At 42.0% G+C, this 25,322-nt stretch overlaps 1 protein-coding gene across 1 annotated transcript in view; it reads left to right on the top strand.

Annotated features, from left to right (window-relative positions):
- MAF (MAF bZIP transcription factor) overlaps positions 1-5,888 on the top strand; it is an 8,157-nt gene extending 2,269 nt beyond the window's left edge. The window contains exons 2-3 of the mRNA XM_046682052.1: positions 1-352; positions 4,513-5,888. Of these exons, the coding sequence (XP_046538008.1) occupies positions 1-352; positions 4,513-4,609 (449 nt within the window). The 3' untranslated portion in view covers positions 4,610-5,888. The remainder of the gene's footprint in view (positions 353-4,512) is intronic.
- The last annotated feature ends 19,434 nt before the right edge of the window (positions 5,889-25,322 follow it).

Below are 25,322 nucleotides of genomic sequence, written 5' to 3'. Positions count from 1 at the left end.
ACTTCGACGACCGCTTCTCCGACGAGCAGCTGGTGACCATGTCGGTGCGCGAGCTGAACCGGCAGCTGCGCGGGGTCAGCAAGGAGGAGGTGATCCGGCTGAAGCAGAAGAGGCGGACCCTGAAAAACCGCGGCTATGCCCAGTCCTGCCGCTTCAAGAGGGTGCAGCAGAGACACGTCCTGGAGTCCGAGAAGAACCAGCTGCTGCAGCAGGTCGACCACCTCAAGCAGGAGATCTCCAGGCTGGTGCGCGAGAGGGACGCGTACAAGGAGAAATACGAGAAGTTGGTCAGCAGCGGCTTCCGAGAAAACGGCTCCAGCAGCGACAACCCGTCCTCTCCCGAGTTTTTCATGTGAGTCTGACACGCGATCCCAGCTAGCCACCTTGATAAGTGCTCCGTGGGGGTCCGACTCGGGTGTGGGCTTGCTAGATCCAGAGCCATACTCGCCACCACCTGGCCCCCTTCCCTACCGAGTTCGCCCCCAATTGCCCCCTACACACACACACACACACACACACACACACACACCCTGCTCCTAGTTGGTGGTGGTGGTGGCTGTTTTTAAATTGGGGAGGGAATGGATGTCTGGCTCATGGATTGCCAATCTGAAATTCTCCATAACTTGCTAGCTTGTTTTTTTTACAACCCCCCCCCACACTTGCACAGTGTTCAAAGATCTCAGCAGAGTTCTTCATGCTCACCTTTGAAGCCTGCATCACTCATATAATTTTTTTTTCTTCTTCAGTTCATGAGCTGGTGTTCATTTTCTGTGTGTGTGTTTTATTTTGTTTGGATTTTTTTTTTTAATTTTACTTTTTGGAGCTTGCTGTGTTACCCTTTTTTTCCCCAACCTCCACCCTCACTCCTTCTCCACCCATCTCCTCTGAGATAAAAGAAAAAAAAAAAAAAAGCTAAGTTTTTTTCCTCCTTCTGAGTTCTTCATGTAAGATTGAGCTTGCAAAGGAAAAACAAATGTGAAATGTTAGAGACTTGCAGCGTGCTGAGTTCCATCGGGTTTTTTAGCATTGTTATGCTAAAATAGAGAAAAAAAAATCCACATGAACCTGCCACAATCAAGCCTGCATCAACCTTCTGGGTGTGACTTGTGAGTTTTGGCCTTGTGATGCCAAGTCTGAGAGTTTAGTCTGCCATTAAAAAACTCATTCTCATCTCATGCATTATTATGCTTGCTACTTTGTCTTAGCAACAATGAACTATAACTGTTTCAAAGACTTTATGGAAAAGAGACATTATATTAATAAAAAAAAGCCTGCATGCTGGACATGTATGGTATAATTATTTTTTTTTCTTTTTTTTTCTTTTGGCTTGGAAATGGACATTCGAAGACTTATAGCATGGCATTCATACTTTTGTTTTATTTCCTCATGACTTTTTTGAGTTCAGAACAAAAAAGTACAACCCTAGAACCTTCTTCCCATGAAAGTTTGCATCTGCTCCAAAACTGCTTTGAGTTACCCAGAACTTCAGCCTCCCATTGTAAATGCACTGAAGGCATTCCTTGTCAATGATGCCAGGATGGGTTAAAAATTTGACACGGCAAACGTTAAACAACTCTTAATGTTTTCTTTTTAACGAGAATGACACCCCGCTTGGGGGACTAAAATTGTGCTGTTGCCGAAAGCAGTCTAAAATTGATTTTTCAAGAAAAGAAGTCTGCCCCATTCTTTTTGGTTTGTTTTATTTTTATTGTTTTTGTTTTTTTTTTCCTTTTGGCTTTTGGTCATTGTCAAATGTGGAATGCTATGGGTTTCTAGTATATAATTTAATTCTAGTTTTTATAATCTGTTAGCCCAGTTAAAATGTATGCTACAGATAAAGGAATGTTATAGATAAATTTGAAAGAGTTAGGTCTGTTTAGCTGTAGATTTTTTAAAAGATTGATGCACTAAATTGTTTACTGTTGTGATGTTAAGGGGGGTAGAGTTTGCAAGGGGACTGTTTAAAAAAGTAGCTTATACAGCATGTGCTTGCAACTTAAATATAAGTTGGGTATGTGTAGTCTTTGCTATACCACTGACTGTATTGAAAACCAAAGTATTAAAAGGGGAGACACCCCCGTTTATATCTGTAGGGGTATTTTACATTCAAAATGTATGGTTCTTTTTTTTTCAAAATTAAAGTATTTGGGACTGAATTGCACTAAGATATAACCTGCAAGCATATAATACAAAAAAAAATTTGCAAAACTGTTTAGAACGCTAATAAAATTTATGCAGTTATAAAAATGGCATTACTGCACAGTTTTAAGACGATGCAGATATTTTTACAGTTGTATTGTGGTGCAGAACTGGATTTTCTGTAACTTAAAAAAATCCACAGTTTTAAAGGCAATAATCAGTAAATGTTATTTTCAGGGACTGACATCCTGTCTTTAAAAAAAAAAAAAATGAAAAGTAAATCTTACCACAATAAATATAAAAAAATCTTGTCAGTTACTTTTCTTTTACATATTTTGCTGTGCAAAATTGTTTTATATCTTGAGTTACTAACTAACCACGTGTGATGTTCTTATGTGCTTTTCTTTCGTTTTCAATTCTGGTTATATCAAGAGAAAGAATAATCTACAATAATAAACTGCATTTTTTTTTTTGATTCTGTACTCAGTTTCTTAGTGTACAGGTTAACTGGGCCCAACACCACATTAGAAGTGTAAAATATATCCTTTCCTCCAGAGGAAGGGTTAACGGAAGAGTAGGGAGGCAATAATTCAGGGTGAAACACAGGCTGTTTTGTGAGGCGGGAGGCCAGTCCCTTTTAATAACTAGCAATATTTAATATAAATGAAAATTACGACCTCTCAAAATTTTGCCCCCCAAAGTTTTCAGTTTTCAAATGAATTGAGCCATCATTGCCCTCTGGTGAAAACAGACAAGCGTCCCTCCCAGAAACAGGGCCTTCTCAGCATTGCTCTGAGCTTCTGATCCAGCAGCACGCCCATCTCCAGAGAAATAAGCCAGGCAAATAACGCATGGCAGAGGTGGCCTGGCTGCATCTGCATTTAATGGTAAAGATAAACAATTCTTGCCTTTTGGCTTAAATTGATTATTTTTCCTTCTTCCCCGATACACCATGATTTCTCCTTAGCAAGGCCTGACGAGATTTGACATCTACACTTTGGACAAATCAAAGTTGTTTGTTTTTTAACTTTGAAGGTCATCTTGTCTTAAATAGGAAAAAGAAACACCCACCCCTCACTTACCTAACACCAAGTACATACCTGGGTTTTAAAGTGTATTATTCAATCATATTTCACTGTGAATATTTAGTGGAGGGCTTCTCCACTTAGACAAGCTGGAAATGGTTTCCGATCACCTTAGTTCTTGAAATACAAGCCAGAAATAATGCCTTGGTGGAGTAAAGGCCATGTGTTGATTTATTGGTATTTACCCCAAAAAAGGCCATGTGGAGGCTAAGGTAAAGATCATTTGGAAAGTCTCGAGCTACCTTCACCAACAGCATTGACCTATTTTAAAATGACACAAATTCATGCAACTAATGTTACAAATCCATGCAGTTTCCACTGCTCGTCAGCTTCCCCTAGAACACTAATAGAATGTCAGACAAAGCCAACACTGTTTGGAAAATACAGCCAAACACGATGACTTTTGTTTTATTTTATTTTCTGTTCTCTTTTTTTAAAAAAAAGATAATATTGCAACTCTGAACGGTGGCCTTATTTTGAAGAAGACAGGGTGTGCTTGGCGCTGATGAGTTCTGGCCAGTTTATCATTTTGTCTTCCCCTTTTTCCGCAGAACCTGAAGACAGCAAATACCCTCTACATTTTGACCTTCCTCCCTGTGCCAGTTTGCGTAGGGCTCCTAAAGCCACGCTTCATTTTGCTTAACAAAAGTCTAAATAGTAAACCTACTTCCGTGTGCCTGAAGTTAGCTATTCTCTGCTCCCGAGATTTTTTTTTTTTCTCTGATCCCAACTAGGAGATGCACAGTCTCCCCCCACGAAGAAGCACAAATGGAGATATCACTTATGCAGAAAGCTCGGCATCAGATGAAACATTTAGGCAAACGCATTCTCAAAATAAGAGTGACATTCAGGATGGAGTTACTACAACTATCTCATGAGGGATGAAACTTGGGAGAAAAATACAGTTGTGCCACAATTAAGCATTTTGGTAGGACTCTAAAAGGCAATTCAATATAATGAGCAGGTTTTGGCCCCAAACATTAGAAAGCAAAGTAGAGAGGTGCTGGCAAAAATGGAGTTTTGGGGGCTGGCTTTAGGAGAAGGGTAACGCCTAGTGAAAGACATTTTTAGAAATAGCCGTTACTAAAAACTTTGAAATGTAATATGAGTGGTGAACACAAATAGATGCTTTTTTAGCAAAGAAATCCTAAATCCTGCCTAAATTCCCTTATTATAAATAAGTCTTTAAATTAAAAAAAAAATCATATAAGGAAATCTGGCTTTCCCTTTACACTGCATTTGAGTCTTTGTCTAAATAGTGTTAAAATTCCTTTCATTCCAATTACAGAACTGAGCCCACTTGCAAGTTGGAGCCATCAGTGGGATACGCCACACTTTGGAAGCCCCAGCAACGTGTATTCACCACGAGTGTGTTCACAAAATGAAATTTATGTGAGAACTGTACATTCAAAATATAGGATTATTATGATGATCTGCAGTCGTGGAAAACAACCTGCCCCTGACTTCTGTTTAGCGTCCTTTTTAAAGAAAAATGATTGTGTTAGAGAAGCAAGCTGTTAAATGCATAATGTCCCTACTAATTAACTCTGAGGGTCCCATATTCAGACCCATAGGAAAGCGCACGGGTGCTCACGCTTTATGACACGAGAAACTGAATAGGTGCGATTGTTTTCGACCTGTAGTATTAGTTTTAAAAATCCACCGAAATTTAAAAGATATATATGTGTACATTTATACGAAGGGAAGTTTTCCAGAAAGTAACAGCATTTTTAAAACATACGTGGACCTGCACACTCTAAATAGTACTTTTTCATGCTTCATTATTTCTCTGGCAGATAATTTTACTAAGAAGAAAAAAATATTTGACCCTCCCTCCCCCAAGCAGATGCCAAGGGTAGAAGCTTTAGGGGAGCCGAGCACCCTGGTTTTCTCGTAGGCCCTAGATCGTGTTGTATTTACTCGTGATGTCGATCATGTTCATTTATCAGACGTAGCCATGAATGAAAACAATGTAGCAAAATACAAAGTTAGTTAAATACACCCCTCCGTGTGCTTCCCCCTTCTCTGCTCCCAGGCCTTCACGAAATCACTTCCCTTTAATTTCCCCACATCTTGCATGTTTCCTTTTTCAAAACCCATGTAATAATTTTTTACAATGTATCTGACACATTAATAGATCGACATCAAATAGGCAGAGATGCCACTTCCTGATCTCGGTGAGGAAATGATGTCTAGATATCATCTTTATCTGCCTGCCTGCCATAACCACCTGGGCCCCTTTCAACACAGCCCGCCCCGATGGGAAATGCTCTATTTATTATTGAAGGCATGATTCTGACACTCTGATTTCTTTCTCCCTTTAGTTTGTATTTAGTAATGTCCATTCTAGATACTTCTGTTCTTGTATAGGTTCTCCCCTTGCCAAACCACAAACTTGACTGCTAAACGCACTGAGCAGGGGGCACATGGTGGCCACCCTCAGGAACATCGGGCACAGCTGTCCCCGGGGCCACGTTCCCAGCATTTCGTCGTCTAAGTAACTGATGCTGCTCCTGACACATTCAAAGGGTCAGTGCATTGAGAGGCTTGCCTTGTTGTTCCTGTCGATTTTGTTGAGGCCAACTTGTTTCCGTATTCACACACTCTTGGCTTTATAAAATGTACTCCTCCGGTATTCTAGGCCAATCAATATATTTAAAAGTCTGCTTGCCACACAGGTGTCTCTATTTTTTGCCTGTCGGTGGTTAAAGACTAACCAAGATAGGTCGGAAGACTAAAATACATGACTGACAACCTTCAGCCGTCTGATTTCTGTGCCAGCGAAACGCACAGCCAAGCTCTGGGGCCTCATGTCTCCTAGAAGCCTGCGCTTAGAGGGGAGCGGAAGCCAGACTCACCAGCTTTAGGCTGCTGACTTGCAAGCCTCCCCACTGTGATTTACTTTCATTTGATTTTTTTAAAAATAATTTTGCTCGTTTCTTTGAAGAAAGTCCTGAGCTTTTTAGGAAAGATTTACCCACAGTGATAGGCTGTAGTTTTGACCACTTCTGATTGCCCCTCAGGATGCCGAACGAAAAATGTGGAATTGATGCCTCCCTTGTTGTTTTGAGGAACCTGAAGTTTGTTCTCACTTGTGGCCCATCCTAAATCTCAAAGATGTTCTACATCCAGGGCAGGGCCCACGGTAGCCATCAGGGAGGCGGTCCAGAGTCCAGCCGTCTGAATCAGGATTTGTTTGTTTCTACCTTGGTTTAAAAATGGAACAGCCGCCTTGCCCACCTTCTGATAACACTGCTTCTCTCACTTTTGATATAAATCTTCAAAATCTAGACATCCAACAGCCCCAGAGAAGGGGATTCTCTCCAAGCCTTGCTCCGCCCAGGCTCCTGAACAAACCCAGCTCTGTCTCGCATTTTTTCTCTAGCGGGGGTAAGGGACAGGGTGAGAGAATTTCAGTCTCCCAGGCTGTCTCATGATTGTCGGGGCATAAAGAAGTACAGTCCTGCAACAATGTGGGAACATCTTTACCCTTTAGAGAGAGACAAAACAGAAAACAAAGCAAATCAAATTGCTCTGTGCGAAGGCGTAGCCAAACCCCAGCCCGCCCGTTCCCTGCACCATCTGTGGGAGGTGAGAAATGAGGGAAGCGAGAGAGAATGGTGGGGAGTCCCAGAAATAATCCCAGTTGCCAGTCTGAATTTCACTTGCTCCCTGGCTAAAGTCAGACCCAGTGTACATATCCGCCAGGTGCAAGCAAGGTTCGACTGAAAATTTCTTTCAAATATGCTCACATACGTGTTTCCTTTTTAAAAACAATTTTGGAGCTCAAACCCAAATTGAAAGAGCTGGAGAAATTGTTAGTGTCTTAATTGGGGGGGGGGCATTTATAAATATATTAATCTGTGATTTTACAGTGGTGACATTTTGGGCCAGTCAGATAATGTTGTGTCGGTATTTATAGCGTCCCTGCAATAGGTTTTATGGCATCGTGACAGTTTTTATTGTTTAAATTTGAAAGCCCTTTGTGTGTTTTCCATAAGGTTGCCCAATATAATAAGGCTGATGTATAGAAAGAACACATCCCAGCACACAGAAATCAATCTTTATATTTTCATCAGAGTTGGACAGTTTTAAGAAACTCACAAAACACATTTTCCACAGAAAGGCTACGATTGGAATGCACAGTTCCTTACCCAATCATAATCATCTACTGAGCACCTCTTCCCTTGTTCAACAAAAATTCCTTTTCTTTTCCTTTCTTTTGGTTAAATAACAATTTTTTCCTATAATTAGGACTGTGGATTGCAAAATCACATTCCTCCCTTTTCCACAGATTCTTGGATCTTTAGTTATGATTAGAAAGGGGCATTAATTCAAGAAGGGAGGATGAGGGAGGGGTGTCTGTGGAGGTTTGGGAAGAGGAGGGGGAGGAGAGGAAATCATTCTGTGTTCACCCCCCACACCCCCGCCCCCGCCCAGCCCAGGCCTGGGTGTGAGCCGCACACTGCAGATTGGATTCTGAGCTTCTTCTAAATATTCTGATCACCAACCTTGAGTGTTTCCAAGCTAAGATTCCAAAGGATGGTTTTTCTTTGTGGTTGGTTCTTTTGGTTAGGGAATAGGAGAGGTCCCGAAACCTTATAGAACTGGGCAGGGAGGAATGGAAACCACTCTCCTGGGCAAATCCCCAAGGATGGTTGGGAAGGGAATCCTGGGCTGCAAAATCTGGGCAGCGGTGCAGACTCCCTCTTTGCAACCAAAATTTGCCCTGGTTCTGCGTGATCTCATCCACTTCTGGAAGCCTGTAGAAGTGGGCTTCTGGCCTTCTTTGTGGGGGGTTCTCTAGAAGGAAAGCAGGCCTGAGCACCCGGGAACAATAGCAGACCCCAAACTAGGCCCAGAGGAGCAGAGAACAGGAGTGAGCTGCTGTGCAGGGGCTGGGGGAGTGTTCCTAATGAAGGCCAACCTTGGCTTATGACCCCCAACAGCCGGCGGTCAACTCTAGGTTATTCCCAGGGCCCCCAGCTCCCCCCAGGAAGCATCAGTTCACAGGGTGACTGAGAGACCCCAGATTCCCATGATTCCTAAAAACAATAGCGATGTCATTAGCTGGGGCTTCTACCCCTTGCCACCTGACCCTGCCCCATCCCATGGTCCTCTATAATTTTTGGCCCCTCTTCCTCCCACGCCTAGTCACCCTGGGCCATCAGAGAGACTCAGAGGTCACTCCCCTTGAGCCAGAAGGCAGTCACCTAAGCTGAGGCCTTGGATTCATGAAGTCACTTCTGCCCCTGTGTAAGTGTAGACAAAGGCCGGCATCATGGGGAGAGGAACTGGGAGCTTTGCAGAGGGAGGAGCTGGGAGGTGGTTCTGGAATGTTTACCGCTGGCTGGAGCCTCTGGTGCCAAGGATCTTGAAGCCTGGAATGAAAGAGATGAAGGCAGGGAGGATGCTGAGGTCGCCCCCTCTCCCACTTCCCATGTATCCCCCCAACACACGCACACACCCTCCACCCCGCCCCCGTCTCTGTATACAGTTGCTCTGTGGGGTCCATTCGCCCCATTAGCCCTGGGCATCTTTGCGCCGGGTGGGGAAGGACGGAAGGCAGGGACCACGGGGGCGGGGCCCGGCGGCTTCCTGAGGCCCCTGGGAAGTCCTTGCTGCCCCATGCTCGCGGCTGCGCCCGGGGAGGCCGGCTCGTTCCGGACGCCACCAACGCGCCCCTCCTCGAAGATGCCCGAGACGCCGCCCGGCGCCCGGGGGCGCTAACGGTGGCCATACCCGCGCGCCCTAGGGCCCCGCGCCCACCGGGCGCCCGCGCCCCAGCAGGGGACTCGGATTTGTATTGGAATTCAGTTTAAGTTTTCCAAGAGGATTGCCCCGGCCAGGGTGGAGCGCCCAAGAACATCAAAACACCAAGCTCCGCGGCGCTCCCGGGTGGGCGCATAGAGGGAGGGAGCGGGATTCAGGGCCAGAGGCTCCGCCCTTCACATTGGGACCCCCGGCCCCACCCGCGAGCCGCCCCAGGAACTTTCTGTAAATAAGATCATTGGCTCTAGATCGTTTGATTTTTATTCTATTAATTTTCCGGCCCATTTTGCAGATTTACCTTTTTTCCTGCTCTAGTGAGAGACGTGGCAAGCAGGAAAAAGTTTTAGAAAGAAAAGAAGGAAAGCCAGATAGCAGGTTTTCAAATCTGTACAGAAATCTCGATAGGGTTGGGGTTTTCCGTGGTATGGTTTGATGCTCATCTAAAAGGAAAGCCAGGCGAGCAAACGTTGTTAGGATTTGCCAACTGCTCCAGCATGAGGGTCTCGCTTGCATTCCGGTATTGAACACGGCTGCAGTCAGATCTCGGGTGCTCAGGAACTGTCTTAAGAGGACAAACTTGAAAACGACTCATTTCAAAAAGGAGCTCTTCCATGTAGGGGCTTTTTCTTATAGGGACCCTCAGTTTTTTCGATCCCCGAGTGTGGGGGAGTTAGGCAAGTGTCGTTGCACCTTCTTAAATAAATCTGCTTTTTCTTTTTCCTTCTCTTAGGGAAGGATTCATGAATGTATAGATAAATATGTTGAAACTGAAGCAATGATCTCAGCATCTGAGACTGTCAGATTACACAAAAATCCTTTTTGATAGAATGGGGGGAAACCTGTGGTAATCATTCTAAGATTAAATCTGTTCAAAGATGATATTTGAGTCTTTCCATTTTCAGGCAGGGAATCCAACATATTCTTTCATCTGCTATTTATTTACTTTATCTATCTCTAGATCTATCTATCTATCTATCTATTTATGGAACCCTTTAATGTAACACAGTGTAGAGGGGGAAGCAGTTAAAAGATAAATCTGCAGTTTCCACATTATGAAATAAAAAAAGATCATAGGACAGAATTCATCAGTCTACTCTATGTTTTAGTAGGCATGAGCAAAACGTAGCCTTGAATCGTCTGTCTTAGAATGATCTTCCCATAAAACCTTCGCCCGACTTGGCGTGACCCGGGGCAATGCAGAGGCACACGCTGACCCTCAGTAGCACGTTTTCAGGGTGCACCAACCGTGTTAATTCCCTGCACTGGACGGTAACGAGACCTTTTAAAATCTTCCTTGGAATATCATTGCACATTCCAATGCTATTTAAAAAATACTATTTAATCGTTAGGTAAACAGATCCAACTGTTAGTGACTGTGCTGGCAGACATCTGGCTTGGACTACACCATCTTGGTCCAGGCTGGAAAATCTCCTCTCCTACCCCCCCGGGCGTCCCCCTTGTCCCCACCGCTCATCCCCAATAACTAGCCTGGGCAAAGATGATGAGAACAGAGAAATCGCAGTGGCTTTTGGACTCTATTCAGGTATACAAACAGAATTGTTCTCTCCTCCCCCTCTTTTGAAAGTAAATGCCTTGATAATAGGATGGGTTCCTCAGGTGGCCAGAGCGTAGAGGTCATCTTGGGGAAAATGACACCAATGATCTAAAAAGGACTTCTACTTTATGAGATTTCAGGCAAGATGCCAAATATCACATTTGATGAGGCCTGATTCTTTTTCTCCCAAAATAACAGAGACTATCAATGAGATGGGCAGAAAGGCAAAGGGGCATTTTGCAAAGCCTACGTTCAATTATTGCTTTGTAATATTTTTCTAAAATTAAAAAATGCCTCACAAGTACATGATCTCATGTAAATATTCTTTGCGGAAGCTTAACATATGTTTGCAGTGTCCCAAAGGAATTACAAAAATATTTCTCTCTACAATCTCTTAAGCTTTTAAACTCTGTTCACTTGCAGTTCTGAAAAAATCTGTTGTTTCTAAAGATTAAAAAAAAAAAGGTAACCCTATATGGGAAGTTTTTTGGGTTTTTTCTGAGATTAGCCATTTGAACTTCAAGTGGAGAACAATTGATGCTATTGATAACACTTGCAGGTTTTATCACTTAAGTATGTTTCTTTATTTTTGGCATAGAAATAATATATTTGGCAAAAAATTAATGTATGCTATTACACAAAGAATAGTAGTTTGTAGCAAGGTCCTAAAAGTGTTTCGAACATGAAATGTGAATGAAAGCACATAACATATTTGGGGCAGAGCTGACAGATACAAGAGTACAAATTTGTTTATCTGAGAGTGTTAATGTATAGTCAGACCAGTTAGATAAAGGGCATTTGAAATAACAACAGAGTTATGCCAAATAAAAATTTAAGTAAAGAAAGATTCTGTGTTGTTACAGTAGCCCACAGATTTCAGCAGGTATATGAGTAGAGTGGGCTTGTTCACACCAATTGTAAGGTAATCCAAATAAAAGCATAGGGGATTAAAGAAAAACGATATCCATGTTGGAAAAAAAATTAGATTGACTTACTAGTTGATAGCAGTTATTGTACACAGATTTGCTGTAACCATGTTGAATTTTTTAAATTAGATTTTAAATATATTTTGACAGTCTGAACTTGTATAGTGTGACTAACTATAGGGAGAAATGACAGGTCTGCTTTGTTATTAAACTGCTGTCTGGAAAATATTGGACTCCATACAGTAAATGATAATTATTTTGCCACTTACATTAGTACAGCTAATAGCAATAAGGGTTTTTTGAACCATAGAAAGCTAACTACTTTGAATTACTGTGCTTTGTTATTCACTGTGAAGAAAAAAAGACTTTTTTTTTAAGCAACCCCATTTTCATATCACCATTCTAAGCATTCCTTGCTACTAATTTAAACAGAGAGGAAGTTAATAAATAAAAGGGCGGTATCTAAATGGTTTTATTTGTTAAGAGAACATTTGCCATTAAGGTCAGCAGTACCAGCAGCCCAGACCAGAGCCACGGAGGAGGGGGGAAGATGGAAGAGATGAGACCTAGTAAAGTGCCAGGGAAAGCTGGACCAGTTTGGTTCTCTGAAGGATGGGTAATCTGTGAACGCCTGAGAGGCAGCCATCAGAGACCATTCAAAGCCTCTCCCACTGTGAACTCAGAATCACTGAGGATGGTGATTCTGAACTGAAGACAGCTTCATAGCTGATCCAAGCTGCCAGGCCAGTGGGTATCCTTATGTCAGCCTCTCTGGGGTCAGAGAAATAGTCAGAGGGCCTGCCATTGCCTTTGACGCTGCTCCCTTCCGTGTGAACTCTTCCTCTGGCAGGCCTGAAGCCAGGTTGTCAAAGCAAGAGGAAGGAAATCGCTCTTCTTTTGGTCTAACTCTGACTTTTTCATAGATAGTTAGGCTGCCTTTAATATACTGTCCTTGAAACCTTTTTCATGGTTATTAATTACCCTTTGTTTATTTTAATATATTTGCTAAATCAGGTACCCAAGGGAATCCTCTGCATCAGTGATGTGAAAAATCCTGTTGCCTGAAGTCCAAGAGGTACATCTTGATTTCTAATTTGCATGTGCTTGTGTTAGTGAGTGTTCCATAAGGGGGAAAGCAAGCAAGGAATGCTGAGAATTGTTTAGGTGTGAAAAGCTCCTGCCTGAGTAGTTTTAGTATTTGAGTTTCACATGTAACATAAATGGTGATACGGGAGCTAAAGAGAAAGGATGCAATATATGTGAGAGCAGCATGCATGTGTTTCTGTATTTATTTCATTACATCGATGTAATGTACAGAGTAACAACTCCACTCTGAGTAAACCTCACATCTTTAGCCTTAACTAGCATGAGTCTGTTGACACTCAAAGAGCTAGTCCTTCTACTTGAATGCCAGACAATTTGGGTGAATCTGTAAAACTAGCATCCATGGCCCTTGGCCAGCTTTACCTGGGCCTCGTAAACATTCCAAATTTACAGCCTCTTAGAATTCACTCCATACTCACATTTGGAAAATTTAGTGTGATTTCAAAGCACAGTGTGTCCCCCCCCCCTTCTGCATCCAAATGTGGCTTTGGAGATGCTCCCTACTTCAATCTCAGGCAAAAAGAGAGGGGAGGAAATGGGTGGAAGGCAGAAATCTGATTTTCATTTACTAAAAAAAAAAAATGAAATTAAGCTATTTAAATGGGTTTTCAATTACAAACACCCCAGTGTGAATTTAATTATGAATGCTCTTCATTCGAAGAGCTAGGCCAACATGCTCACCCCAATAATTATTTAGTGTCATCGTGTGATGTATTTGTTACCTCTTATTGGCTAATGGAACGAAGTTTGATTTTTTTTTATTAAAAATTTTGCTTGCTGAGAAATGTGCATGAATTAAAGCCTTTGGTTTCTAGAAAAACTGAGGAGGGGGAGGCAAAAGTCGCATTGTTAAATTGCTACTCTGCAAAGGAGACATTTTATGGATCCAGTGAATTAGGAGTGTTCGAAAACAAAACTCCACTTTTTCCCACTATTCAAAAATAGTCTCTGATTGCTTACTTCTGCATGCTGCTATTATGAAAGTCTTTGAATAACCGGATTGTGAATATTTAACATGATTTCTTTCCTAGCCTTATACAAAATTAACATTTTCTTTAATAGTTCTCATCCATCGATTTTAACTCAGTGTATACTTTTGGGATTAATTTGTGTGTCCACGTATGTGGATGCAATACCAACACTTTATCTCGTTCTTCTTTTATCCTTGTCTTTATAATTGCAATTTGAAAGCCATCTGTTAAATATGATGATCTGGGTCTGCTGGCAGGTTTTGTTACATTGAAGCCAACCATTTTGAGCAAAGAGTTAATGAACTTTTAAGGCAAGGTTCACACTGGTCCTGACCCCATGGTAATATTTCATATAAGGTTACTGGTGGGAGAGAAATCAAATTTCAGCTGTGAACGTGATTGACAGGTGAGAGCAAGGAAGAGAAAGGCATTTGGCCAGATGGGGAATTTGGGGAGGAGAAGGGCAATTCCTCAAAGTTACTCTGTGATATTAGATATTACAAGCTGATATATGAAAAGTTCAATACTTGATACTCTTGGGAGAGTTACTTAGTTTATTTTTCAGAAAGTCACTTTGGTTAAGGGATTTCAGTAGTGAAAGCCAAAAATGGGGAACCACTGGCTTTCTGCTCTCTTGCTAATTTCAACTCCATACAGCTTTGTGCCTTATTTCTGGCAATTTTCTAGGCTGGTGTATGAAAATTAAATCACAAGTCATTTGGGGAGCCATTTAATTATCTTTCATTTATTCTCAGAAACACAGTCTAGACTACATTATGGTTCTTGGGCATATTACAAAATACTCATCCTAAGTGGTATCGGAAAAGGATTAAACTCTCCATTTCTGTAGTATCCGTTGATCCTGACTAACATTTCCATTAGCTCGTGTTACAGCTTAACATACGCAAACCTACCAAAATGCATGATTTATCAAGGTTGTGCCTCCTGAAGGTAGATCTTCTAACATGAAGTGAGATGACAATTGCATGCTGCTATTTGATGTAATGTTTTCCATGGTAGCATCCCTGGGTAAGGTGTGATCGTTGCCATGGAGACAAGTGATGATGTTGCTTGACCCTAACACCATGGGTGGCTTTGGGATTCATCTCAGAGACTGTCTCTTAGCTTGGATTGTCAGCAGGAGACACACAACTACCCATGGTTTGCACCAAAGTTGAAAGCAGACCTTCAGAACATGTTCTTTCAGCTTGTGTGCTGCAAGACTAATTCGGAAGGTGGGGATGGACCTTAGCCTGCTCATGTCTATGCTCTGCCCATTTCAGATGTTCCTGACATTGGCTAAGACCCATCTGGATGCAACCAAGCCTCACTGAGCTGCCTCGGGGCAGGGCAGATGGGATGCATACATAGAGGAGAGGCCCTTTGTAGCTTTCCTGTCACCCAAGGGAGAAGCTGATGGAACTTGTATAAACAGCACTTCCTGGGTGCCAAATACCTGTCCATTTTTTTTTTCTAGTCTTACAATTAGCTGAGTGGATGTGTTTTATCCTGACTGTACCAGTGCCGATATGAATTCAAACAAATGTAGGGAAGGCTTTATTATTTTATGAACTGGGGTAAAAACAAAAAGCATAGCGAAAGTACTAGGAAATCTTGTTTCTACTTTGTACAACTTGTCCTACGTGTTGCCCACCATCATTCAGAAATAAAATGCAAGCATGACTTCCCAATGCCCAGTGTCGGTGGATGTGGGTGCCTTAGCACAGCTATTTAATTCAAACATAAACTTCAAGACATCGTAACTGTGTTTCCCTTGCAGAGTCCACCAAAATATTTTAACAGAAATAGTGAATCAGGGGTCCTCATGCAAAGGATATGTGAAAACACAAGACTGTAAGGTTTGATTTCTTGGTGCCTCCATTTGAAAAGCCCAGGTGAGAAGAGCGGCTGGTCTTGATCCTGTCTTCACTGCAGCCCCCTTGGGGCTTCTAAATACTCAGATTTTAGAGTAAAGCCCCCATCCCCCAAGACAGCAAGGAGTAGAATGCTGTCTTGCGTGCAGATTTGGAGCGTGGACCAGTCCATCACAAGTTCCATGAGTATGTCTTAAGCAAACTACATCAGTGTGTTTTTGACACTGAGAAAATAAGGGGAAATAATTCCGTTTAAAGTGTTTTATTACTCGGACTTACCTTACCTAATGGTTTGTCGTTGTTTCTTGTTTATTTAGATTATGCTCCCATCTAACCACCACGACACCCTCTTGCCATAGAATGCTGCCTAATGTTTTTCTTTCTGTGGGCACTGGCTCACTAGTGAGCTGATTCAATCAATTAAGTATAGCAGAGAAGGTACAGAGTAACTGGCCTAAGGATGCCACATGAACTCATATTATTTGCAGTCAACTCTAAGATACTATTGAAGGAGCTGACTTAAAGAAACATTACGCATTTGGGGGTAAAATAAAGGAAGAAGGAATTTTTGCACATGTGTAGCCCTCATTACTTAAAACACAATGATGCTTCTGGAAAGAGCTTTCCTTCTGAACGCACACATTCAGTCACCTGCCAAAATCTCAGATTGACTGTGGCCGCTCACGGATGCCAATGCTGAAACTCTTTTCACCTGCCACTTGCTGAGTCTTTCATTTCCTCAATCCAAAAATTACTGTAAAGTTGTCGTTTAGTGTCTGCATTTTTTGTTTGTCCTGGCGTCTAATGAAATTATCAGCAATAAGTGAGCTAAGCCGAAGGGTTGGTTTTGCTTTTTTTTTTTGGTCTCCTTTTTGCAGTATTTGAAAAATGCTGGGACAAGGTTAAGCCAGTGGGAAAATTCGGTGTGCCTCTCTTTCCGGCATCTACAGGAAATATAATAAAGCAGTCAGCGCTTATATAATTTCTGATGGGAACTAATACCGAATAGGGGGAGGAGGGAAGCCGTCCTAGGTGCTGAGTGGGAAAATCAGACCAGCTGGGTGAATTGCAGGTCTTGTCAGTGGAGACAACAGCAGCCTCCAGAGCAGTGACCTGGGGTATAAGCCGCTGGAAGATATTAACATCTAATTAACAATCCAGGGACGCATCTTACAACTTAATCACCAGGGAGGTGAGAATGACAGAAAAAGAGAGGAAGGGAGAACACCAGTTGGGTTTTGTTGTTGTGTTTCCCTCAGCAAGCATCATCTAATAATGTGTTGTTCGCATGCAGCTAGTGACGATTTCTTTCTTGTCATTTCAGTCTCTTGAAGAGCACAGTCAGTTCATTTGCTAGCAGGTAGGCAGTGGAGGTGAGAATTGAATTGATCTGAAATTGACCCTGAGGTCACACTTCCTTTAAATTGGGTCCTACAGACAAAGTTTCTTTTCTTCTTCCCTGGCTCCTGCCAGCTCAGAGTTGAGTCAGGGGGTTTGCAATTATTTAAAAGGATTCTGACGCCAGGGTTGACTCCTCCTTCCCGCACCCCCCACCCGCCCCAAAGTTAATCAAAACGGAGACCTTTTGTTACCGGTGGTAGTTAATTAAAGGGCTTGAGTCTATACTGCTATGGTGTGCCTCCGGCTTGTTTATATTTTAAAATGAGGTTCATTCTCGATGTGCAGGAAATTGGTGGGGGGAGCTGACATGGAGGCCTCTTACTGGGCTGAAAATTTTGAATAGGAGAACAGAATTTTCTGTTTACTTTTTAAATATTTCTTCTTTGTTTCCCTCCTCTCTCTCTTTAATGGAGCGATTAGAATCCTTTCAAAAAATCTTAAGGTGCACATGCTACGTTTAACAGTGCTTGGAATCATGCATTGCATTTTAGAAGGCCATGCAAGTCTGAGGGAAAGGATGCACAGCGTCTCTCTCCTCCCGGGAGTGAAGGGCGCCAAGAGACATCAGAAAGGCCTTCACTTGTGTTAACCTTTTGGACTCGAGCTATGGACTGCTTTCTCATTCTTTGCTCCACTGGGTAGCACATACGGTGGTTCTGGCCTGATGCTCAAAGGCTGATTTGTTTATTTGTTATTGGGTTTTCGCAGACTTTTTATCTTTCTCCTTCTCTTTTTCTCCTTTTAAAGCCCCAAAGCACCTTCTCACCATTGCCTAGTAGAGTGAGAGTACCAAGTGCGTGGGCTAGCACAGGCTGTAACAGGCATGTTTGGGGGTGCAAGCCTGGGTGCCCCCCACAGGGAAGGAGTGAGAGTTTGTGATGAGGATGGGATTTGCTTTGCTGCCCAGGGCCGAGGGCTCCCGGCTGCCCTCCTCTCCAGCAGCCTTCTGGATGTTCACTGCGCATTCGCAGCCCCTCGGCATCTCGTTCTCTTTCTGGACTCATCGCCCTTCCACATGCTCAGTCTTCATTGACCTAGTGGAGCCAGTGGATGAGAACTTGTGTAACTGCTGCTTTCAGAGTCTTCCCCAGCTTAGCTGTTGGTGATAAAATTGATGGTAAAAATGCGATGTGTTCTAAACTCTATAGTCTCCACCTGCAGTTTCGGGAACTTCGTTATTTGGAATGTTAACTGTGTTTGTTCTGATCTTTGCTTACTTAGTCACCTCTGGACAAGACCCTAATTCTAAAGGCATAGAGGTCAGTGGCCACGAAATAGCACATGACTCGTGCTGTAAACCCTCCCTATAGATTTGTGAGCAAACAATATGCCCAGCTGCCAAAGTGAGCTGGTAGGATTTGAGGGGGAGAGTTTGGGCCTTGACCCTGGAAGAAAAGTACAGGTTACGCTGGTTCCTGCCTGAGCATGGGAGGTTTCACCTGGCCAGCCAGAGCTCCGAGCTTTGACAGTCACGCAGTGAAAGTCGCCCTGTTCCGGAGAGGAAAAAACAAAAGTAAGGAAGGATTCTTATTGTTTTTTCTCTTCCTATTTTATTTGAGCTGGCTGATATTAGTCATGAAACACTTTCCATCCCTGTTGCTGGGAAACTTTTATTCTTTAAGGCATTGGTGGGGGTGTGGGGTGGGAGGTGGGGGGGTTGTGGTTCTTGCAAGGTGTTCCTGTCATCTTTACTCAATCAACATTTTACAGTGTCATTCAGATTCCCCATTCTCTCCAGCATCGTTTCCTTCCACAATAAAAAAGGCACTTCCCGTGTTTGCCACGGTTAACCGATCAGATTTTCACTTTCCGAAAGATGACATCCGAGTGTGTGATTTCACTGTAAATTGTACACTCCGTTGTAACAGATGGATTATTTGTAGAGCTATTGAGGACACAGTTATTCTGAGAATGTGTCTTTTTACTATTTCTTTAAAATTTAATTGGGATCAGGCCACTGCATGGTTTCGACTCAAGGGTTTCTTTCTTCTCCTTTTTCTTTTTGCTATTGCAAGCTGCAATGAAGTGACTTGTAATTTATAATCAAAGTTTGGGATCGTTAAACTCAACTGTAAAAACCGACTTTGGGGTTTTGCTCATAAAATAAATATTTGAAAAAATATAGCAATGAGACTTATACAGTAGAGGCAATGTCCGTACATATATATCTCTGTATACAAATATATATGCATTTATTTTTTCCGGAGGCTCTTAACGCTCACCTTGATAAAGCATCTTACAAAACTGTGACTTTGTGTAAACGTCCAACTATGAGGATATCCTGATAAGAATGTAAACACATTTTCTTGAATGAACTTCTAATTTGTTTTTTAAACTCCAGTCATAATTCCCATGAACGTATTTTTTCAGTTATATTATTTCTGCACTAAAGAGTCAGTGTATAGGTGCTGGAATTCTCTGTCTGTAAGCTATAGTACTCTTTAGCTGGGAAGACTTTTTTTTCCTTTCCTCCTAACAAGGAAGCTCATTTAGAAAGAAATGTTTATGTGAAGTGCTTGTCATTTGGCATTTTTACTGGTCTGCTAACCCAAAGGTAAAATATAAAGCCATGTCTTTTCCTCGCTGGCTTGTTGTTACTAGAAGGGTCCCTCCCTTGTTAGCTTGATAAATAATTTTACTAGGGGGACTCTGCTGTATTTTTATGCTTGCTGTCTATTTTCTGCTTGCTGCAAATAAATTTCTGTACTCAGAGGGCACTAAAACTCCAAACACATGGTATTTTCCCATTTTGCTGCTGGTCGCCTGAAATATTTATTCCATCTGGTGTTTTTAATTAATTTTTTAAGGGAAAAAATAATTTCTGATTAGTATCAAACAAAAATGAGTCATATATTTCTCAAGAGCATTTAGATTTGAACCTGGAAGTACAGAATTTTGAAAGGTTTTCTGTGTCAAACCCTGTCATATATTTGTTAAAATGAAGACGAGTTGTTTACTGGGGGAAGAAGGGGGGTCCTGAAGTTTTCTCATTATAGATTTCCTTGTCTGTCTTTCCAACTTTAAATGTTAAGCTGTTACTATGAGAAATAAATAGGGCTATAGAATTCTATCTAGAAACAAGATGCTACACAATAAAATCTTTACATTTGAAAAATGATACTTCAGTGTGAAAGTGGAGATGAAATTGATCATAGGTATCAATATAAAATATCGGCATTTACCTGAGTCCCAGGCATTTAGACCTGGGATTTGTTATGAATAAGGAGAGCTTGGTGTGGGTCACTGGGGCAAAATGGGTGGTCCCCTGGTACAAACCGAAACAAACACACCCTAAAACATCCCAATAAAATAAAATAACATAAAAACTAATGTATTCTATAAAATACAAACACAATGAACACAGCAACTAATAGGCATATAATCAAATATTTAATGAAGGAATGACATTTATGTGTGTGGGTAAAACAAGTGATGGTTTTAAATGAACGCCAGATTATCACATTCATTGAAATACGATTTTTTTCAAACGCAGATATTCTGCTTGTTCTTGGCTCATTAGCAGGATTTTATTTTCTGAAATTGGAAAATATTCTTACAAAGGTACCAGAGACATAAATTTGAAACCAGAATGCCAGCACATGTGACCCATGTCAAGAGTATTGGGGAAACTGAGTCAGAGTTTCTCTGGAGCTCAGTTTCTGCAAAGAGCACCAAAATGAAGAGGAAAATGTAGGAAAAGGGGCCTATGAATCAGTTATTCAATATAGATGGAGATCCAAAGGTCAAGATTTCAAACACTTATTTTCTTGAGCTTTGAACCATCATAATTAATCCCAACATTTTCACTACAGATACACATTAGTTACCAAAACATGTATGTATCTTCTCAAACATGTGTACAGATTTTATTTTCATATCCCACTTATCAGGTATTTCAGAAATGACCTAGTCTTCAAGCTGATGACTTTGTTTCCCCTCCAGCTCTGAAGTTATAGAGGCTATTGAGAATCAGACTATTTTTTATATTTAACGAGAGTTGATATTCAGCGTTTCTTCTGGTCACTTTGGGGCTGTACCAGTTTGTCAGGAGTTGGAGGAAACTTCCGTGAAGTTGAAGACAATGATGTTCCCCCCAGCCCTGCCCTTTGGAGGTCATCCAAAACCTCATAGGCATTGATGACGACAGCTACCATTGATTGTCTCCCGGGAGCCAGGACCTATGCCATCTTTGATCCTTACAACAACTAGAGGGGAAGATATTTTAATCCCCTTTATACAGATGAGGAAACTCAGGCACAAAGCAAATAAGATATAATTTGACCCTATACCACATTCGTGCAGATATTTCTAGATAGACTCCATGCCACCCTCCCCTAGTCAGTTCATTCCCTCCTTCCCAATTAAAAGGCCCAGTTTTTCACCTTAGCACCCCTGGTATGAGTTCAGTTGCCCTCTTCTCATTGGTCATCTTTTGCTGAGTGGGATCAAGTGGGGCCTAGAAGAAAATACATTATAATCTGACTACTATCTGGAAGACTGGAGCTAGTAATTCTCATGGTCTTGACCCCAAGGATCCCTCCAGCTCAAAAAAACAAATGATTCTGTGGTTTTGATTTGGGGAGGGAACAGAGCAGGCTTTCCCTACTCAAAGATAAAGATTGTCATTTCAAGAGCATTAAGCAAATAATAGGTGGTACATGTCCTTAATACCCTGTAATGTGTAAAGTGCTAGATGCACAACTGACACTCAGGAAATTGCTGGCTAGTAAAGATAAATCAGTGTTAAATCACTCCATTGAAAGCCCCGTTGAATAAAAAGTTGTCAGCAAAATCTGTAGTAACATGAAAAAGAATACACAGTTTCTGCATCTGTGAAATAGGAATAGTTCCTCAAAGGCTTGTGCAAAGGATTAAATACAAGAAAGTATGTAAAGCGCCTGGCCCGGGGTAAACAGCCCGCCATGCTTGGCCTTGATCAGTGTTGCATAGACTAAGACTTTACCTTGACACCTTGCAAGCCTTGGTTTATTTTAGAATAACGTTGTGATTATGATATTGGATTTCTTCCCTGTGCTTTAAAAGAAGTGTCGTCAAAATTGGAAAATTGAGAAAAACCGAGAAGAGTGGCTTAGAACTATTATCTTCAATCCCCTGAAAAAAATTTTTAAAAAGGGGTTATTGAGGAATTCTGTGGTCAAATAATTTAGGGAAATGATAGATTAGATGGAGTTAAACATTTACTTTTGCTGTCGTCCATGTTAGAAGCTTTATATGCTAATATGTATTGTGACCCTTTATGGGGAAAACCCAGCAGGGATGGCATACAATATCTTCCAAATTTATTTGACCATGGAACCTGTTTTCTTATCAGCCATCTCATGGAACTGACATTACATAGGAAAGTTTCAAAAAATGGTCAAATTATTGAAGTCTGACTGAGATACTTTATTTCATGCCGGAGGACCACTTTACTAATTCCTCCCCTGAAACCCATGTTCTGAAAGATTCATTTGTGATTCATTCATTAATCAGAGCCCTCTATAACAGCTGTAGGGCTTCTGATCCACAAGAGAAGTGGTATAATTCCACATGTATATTCAGTCAAAAGCATAGAAAACCTTATCATGGGGATTACCCCATAGGTCTTTACACTAATAGGAATGGCTCACCGGTACCCTTACTGCCTTCATGGGTTCCCTTTGCGGTTTCAGGACCCCAGTTTGGGATCCTCTGCTTCAGGAGAAAACGCAAGATCCAAATTCGGTCTGGCCATTTGAGATTGGATGAGACTTCCAAGGAAATCAGACATCCTGTAAGGAACATGTGAATTTCCTAGAATCTCAGGGATTCTTTGGACAGAAAACCTCGGCCTTCAGGTTTCTGTTCCTTCATTATAAGGATACAAGTGTACGTTAAGGGCATGAAATATAAGCTGGGGTGGGAGGGGTGGCGGAGTGGAGGATGGAGGTTCCTTCTCTCTGTCCCTCTTCCCTCCCTTCTCTCTTTCTGCATATCCGCTTCATTCTCCCAACGGAAGGCACTCCTTCCAAGGAAGAGAAGGTATTCCTCTGCTTTGGAATACACGTGATTCCTATTCTCAACTCTGGGTCCCACCCTAAATATCGCCAGCAGAGGTTGGTTAGAGACTCTAAGGTCCTTTTCTCAGAAGAGATAGCTGATTGGCCCACCTTGGTCAGGTGTCTATCTCTCGCCCAATCAGCAGTGGCTAGGGGGTGGGCCCTCATAGCCAGCTGCCTGTCAAATGAGATTTTCTGAGAATGGGGTTGGGCAAGGCTTGGGAGACCGGCAGTTCTCAACGGAGGGGAAGGAAACTGGTGCCCGAGGCTCACGTACACCCCTTTTGGAGATGGCGTGAGTGGAATTTGGGCGTGAACAGGTCTCAAACTAGAGACTGCGTTGGCAACCTTGGATGCACGGGGGCAGGGTGGAGGGGTGTTTAAAGACATTGATGCCCTGCCCCAGACCAATTAAACCAGACCCTCTAGGGCTGGTGGGGTTCAGGCATCAGTATTTTTTTTTTTTTAAACAATTCCCAGTGACTTTAATGCGCCGCTAGGATTGAGAACTCCTAGTAGAAGAATCCAGGGACTCAGATTCAAGGAAACCCAGAAATTGAAGAAACCACTGTTGAATTTCTCATATTTTATTGTTATGTCTTACAACTCAGCATTTTTCAGGTCCAGTCTAAAATTTAAAAAGATGAACAATTGCTTTGTGTTCTTCCTGCTCATCTGGCTTTCCCAGTCCTTTATTAACGTCAGCTCTATTCTTTCTAAGGAGGGCTAAGGCAGTCAGATAAGGCACCCAGGGAAAGCAGCGAATGGGAGTTGGTGTCCAGAAGCCTCGATTTTAGACCTGCCTTGGCCACTAAGCCACCATGTGACCCGGGCAGGCCACATCCCCTGATGACCCTACTGAGTTTCAATTTTCTCTTTTGGGAAATAGGTCAACTGAGCTAGAATCAGAGACCTTCTGTGAGCCTACACGGTCAGCTAAGTGGCCAGTTCATCCTAGACTAGCACGTGAACCAAGGGAGATACTGTGGATTTTGAGCTAGCAGAATGGCTCATTTTAAATGTACGATGGTGTCTTTTAAAAAAATGCTTCCTAGAAAAGATAATAATATATTTAGTTATTTAGGTGTAGGGATAGCTGTATGCCAAATTATTTGCACAAACTTTTTCAGGTACCACTGAGGCATTTATATTATTTGTCCTTATGACCACCAGGCACTTATTTAATGTGTGATTGGGGTTATATTGAAACAAGACCGAGGGACATGGCGCTGGCTGGCATTAACCAAGATGTTTGATCACACGCTGTCAGACGCATTGATTCTGCACTAAGGCATAGCATCAAACCACACAGAGATGGCCCGCTCTGAAGGCGCTCTTCACTCTACCTTGTAAGACAATTACCTTGTAAGTTTCTCATCCACTCTGGGGCTCTAAACTCTGTGAGCTTGGAGTTCACGCCTCATTTGCTTCTGTGGCCAGCACAGCTCTGTATCAGTGAGCAGCACACGGCATCTGTGCCTCAGATCCTTTCTGGAAAGTGGCAGGGTGTACCTGAGTAAGCATTTAGGTCCACAAACAAAAAGGTAATAAGAGCCTAATGAAAACTTCTTAAAGGATGAAGATGACATCTTTGCCATCTGTCGAAATTAAAAGGTGTTCTCTTATTCCTCTCCCAGCTCTTCAAAGCCCCACACCCTGACATTTTTTTGACACTTTTGTGAGCTAAGTTTCCCTTCCTGGCAGCTTGTTAAATATAGTCTGCACCAGACCTATTCCTTAATGTCCTCTTTTGGAGAGCTATTGGAAAATAGACCCTTTTTCTCTGGCTGGTTTGATGTCAGAGTTATTATGCGTTATTTTAAGATTTCATTCAATGAACACTTATTGGGCATCTGCTGTATACTAGAATATGGATTCAGTGCTGGGAGATTCAGAAACAAATAGGACACAGTTCTAACTCTCAAGATTTATTATTGATGCAAACAGACAGTTAAAAAAATAAATGCTGGTCCTGCTGGATAAATGCTTTCCAGAAGATGTGGGGTTTGTGAGGCGAACAGGAAGATAGTAGGCATTTTGTGCACACCATTTGAAAAAGCAAAAGCTGTGAAAGTACAAAAGGAAACTAGATTATTTTTTAACTTGAGCTAGAGAAGATCTTCATAGCCTGACCTAAAACCCAGGCGCTATGCAGAAAGGATCAATAAACTTGGCTCCATATGCATCTAACACATACGCATAGCAAGAACGCCATAGCCAAAATCAAAAGACAAACAACAGTGTGGGAAAAATCGCAACCCATGAGATAGGCAAAGACCCAATTTCCTTAATATGAAGAGCTCTGATAAATCCATAAGAAAGAAGATAACCTAATAAGAAAATGGGCAGAGAAGAATTGACAGATTTTAGAAAAAGTAAATACAAATGACCGATATCTTATGAAACGATGTTCATCCTTGCTCATAACCAAATAACAATAACATTCTCTTTTGGCTG

This window comes from Equus quagga, chromosome 13 (genome assembly GCF_021613505.1).
Source record: "Equus quagga isolate Etosha38 chromosome 13, UCLA_HA_Equagga_1.0, whole genome shotgun sequence".
Classification (NCBI taxonomy): Eukaryota; Metazoa; Chordata; class Mammalia; order Perissodactyla; family Equidae; genus Equus; species Equus quagga.
Note: the sequence above shows the minus strand (reverse complement) of the source record. Positions and strands in the feature narration are given on the sequence as shown.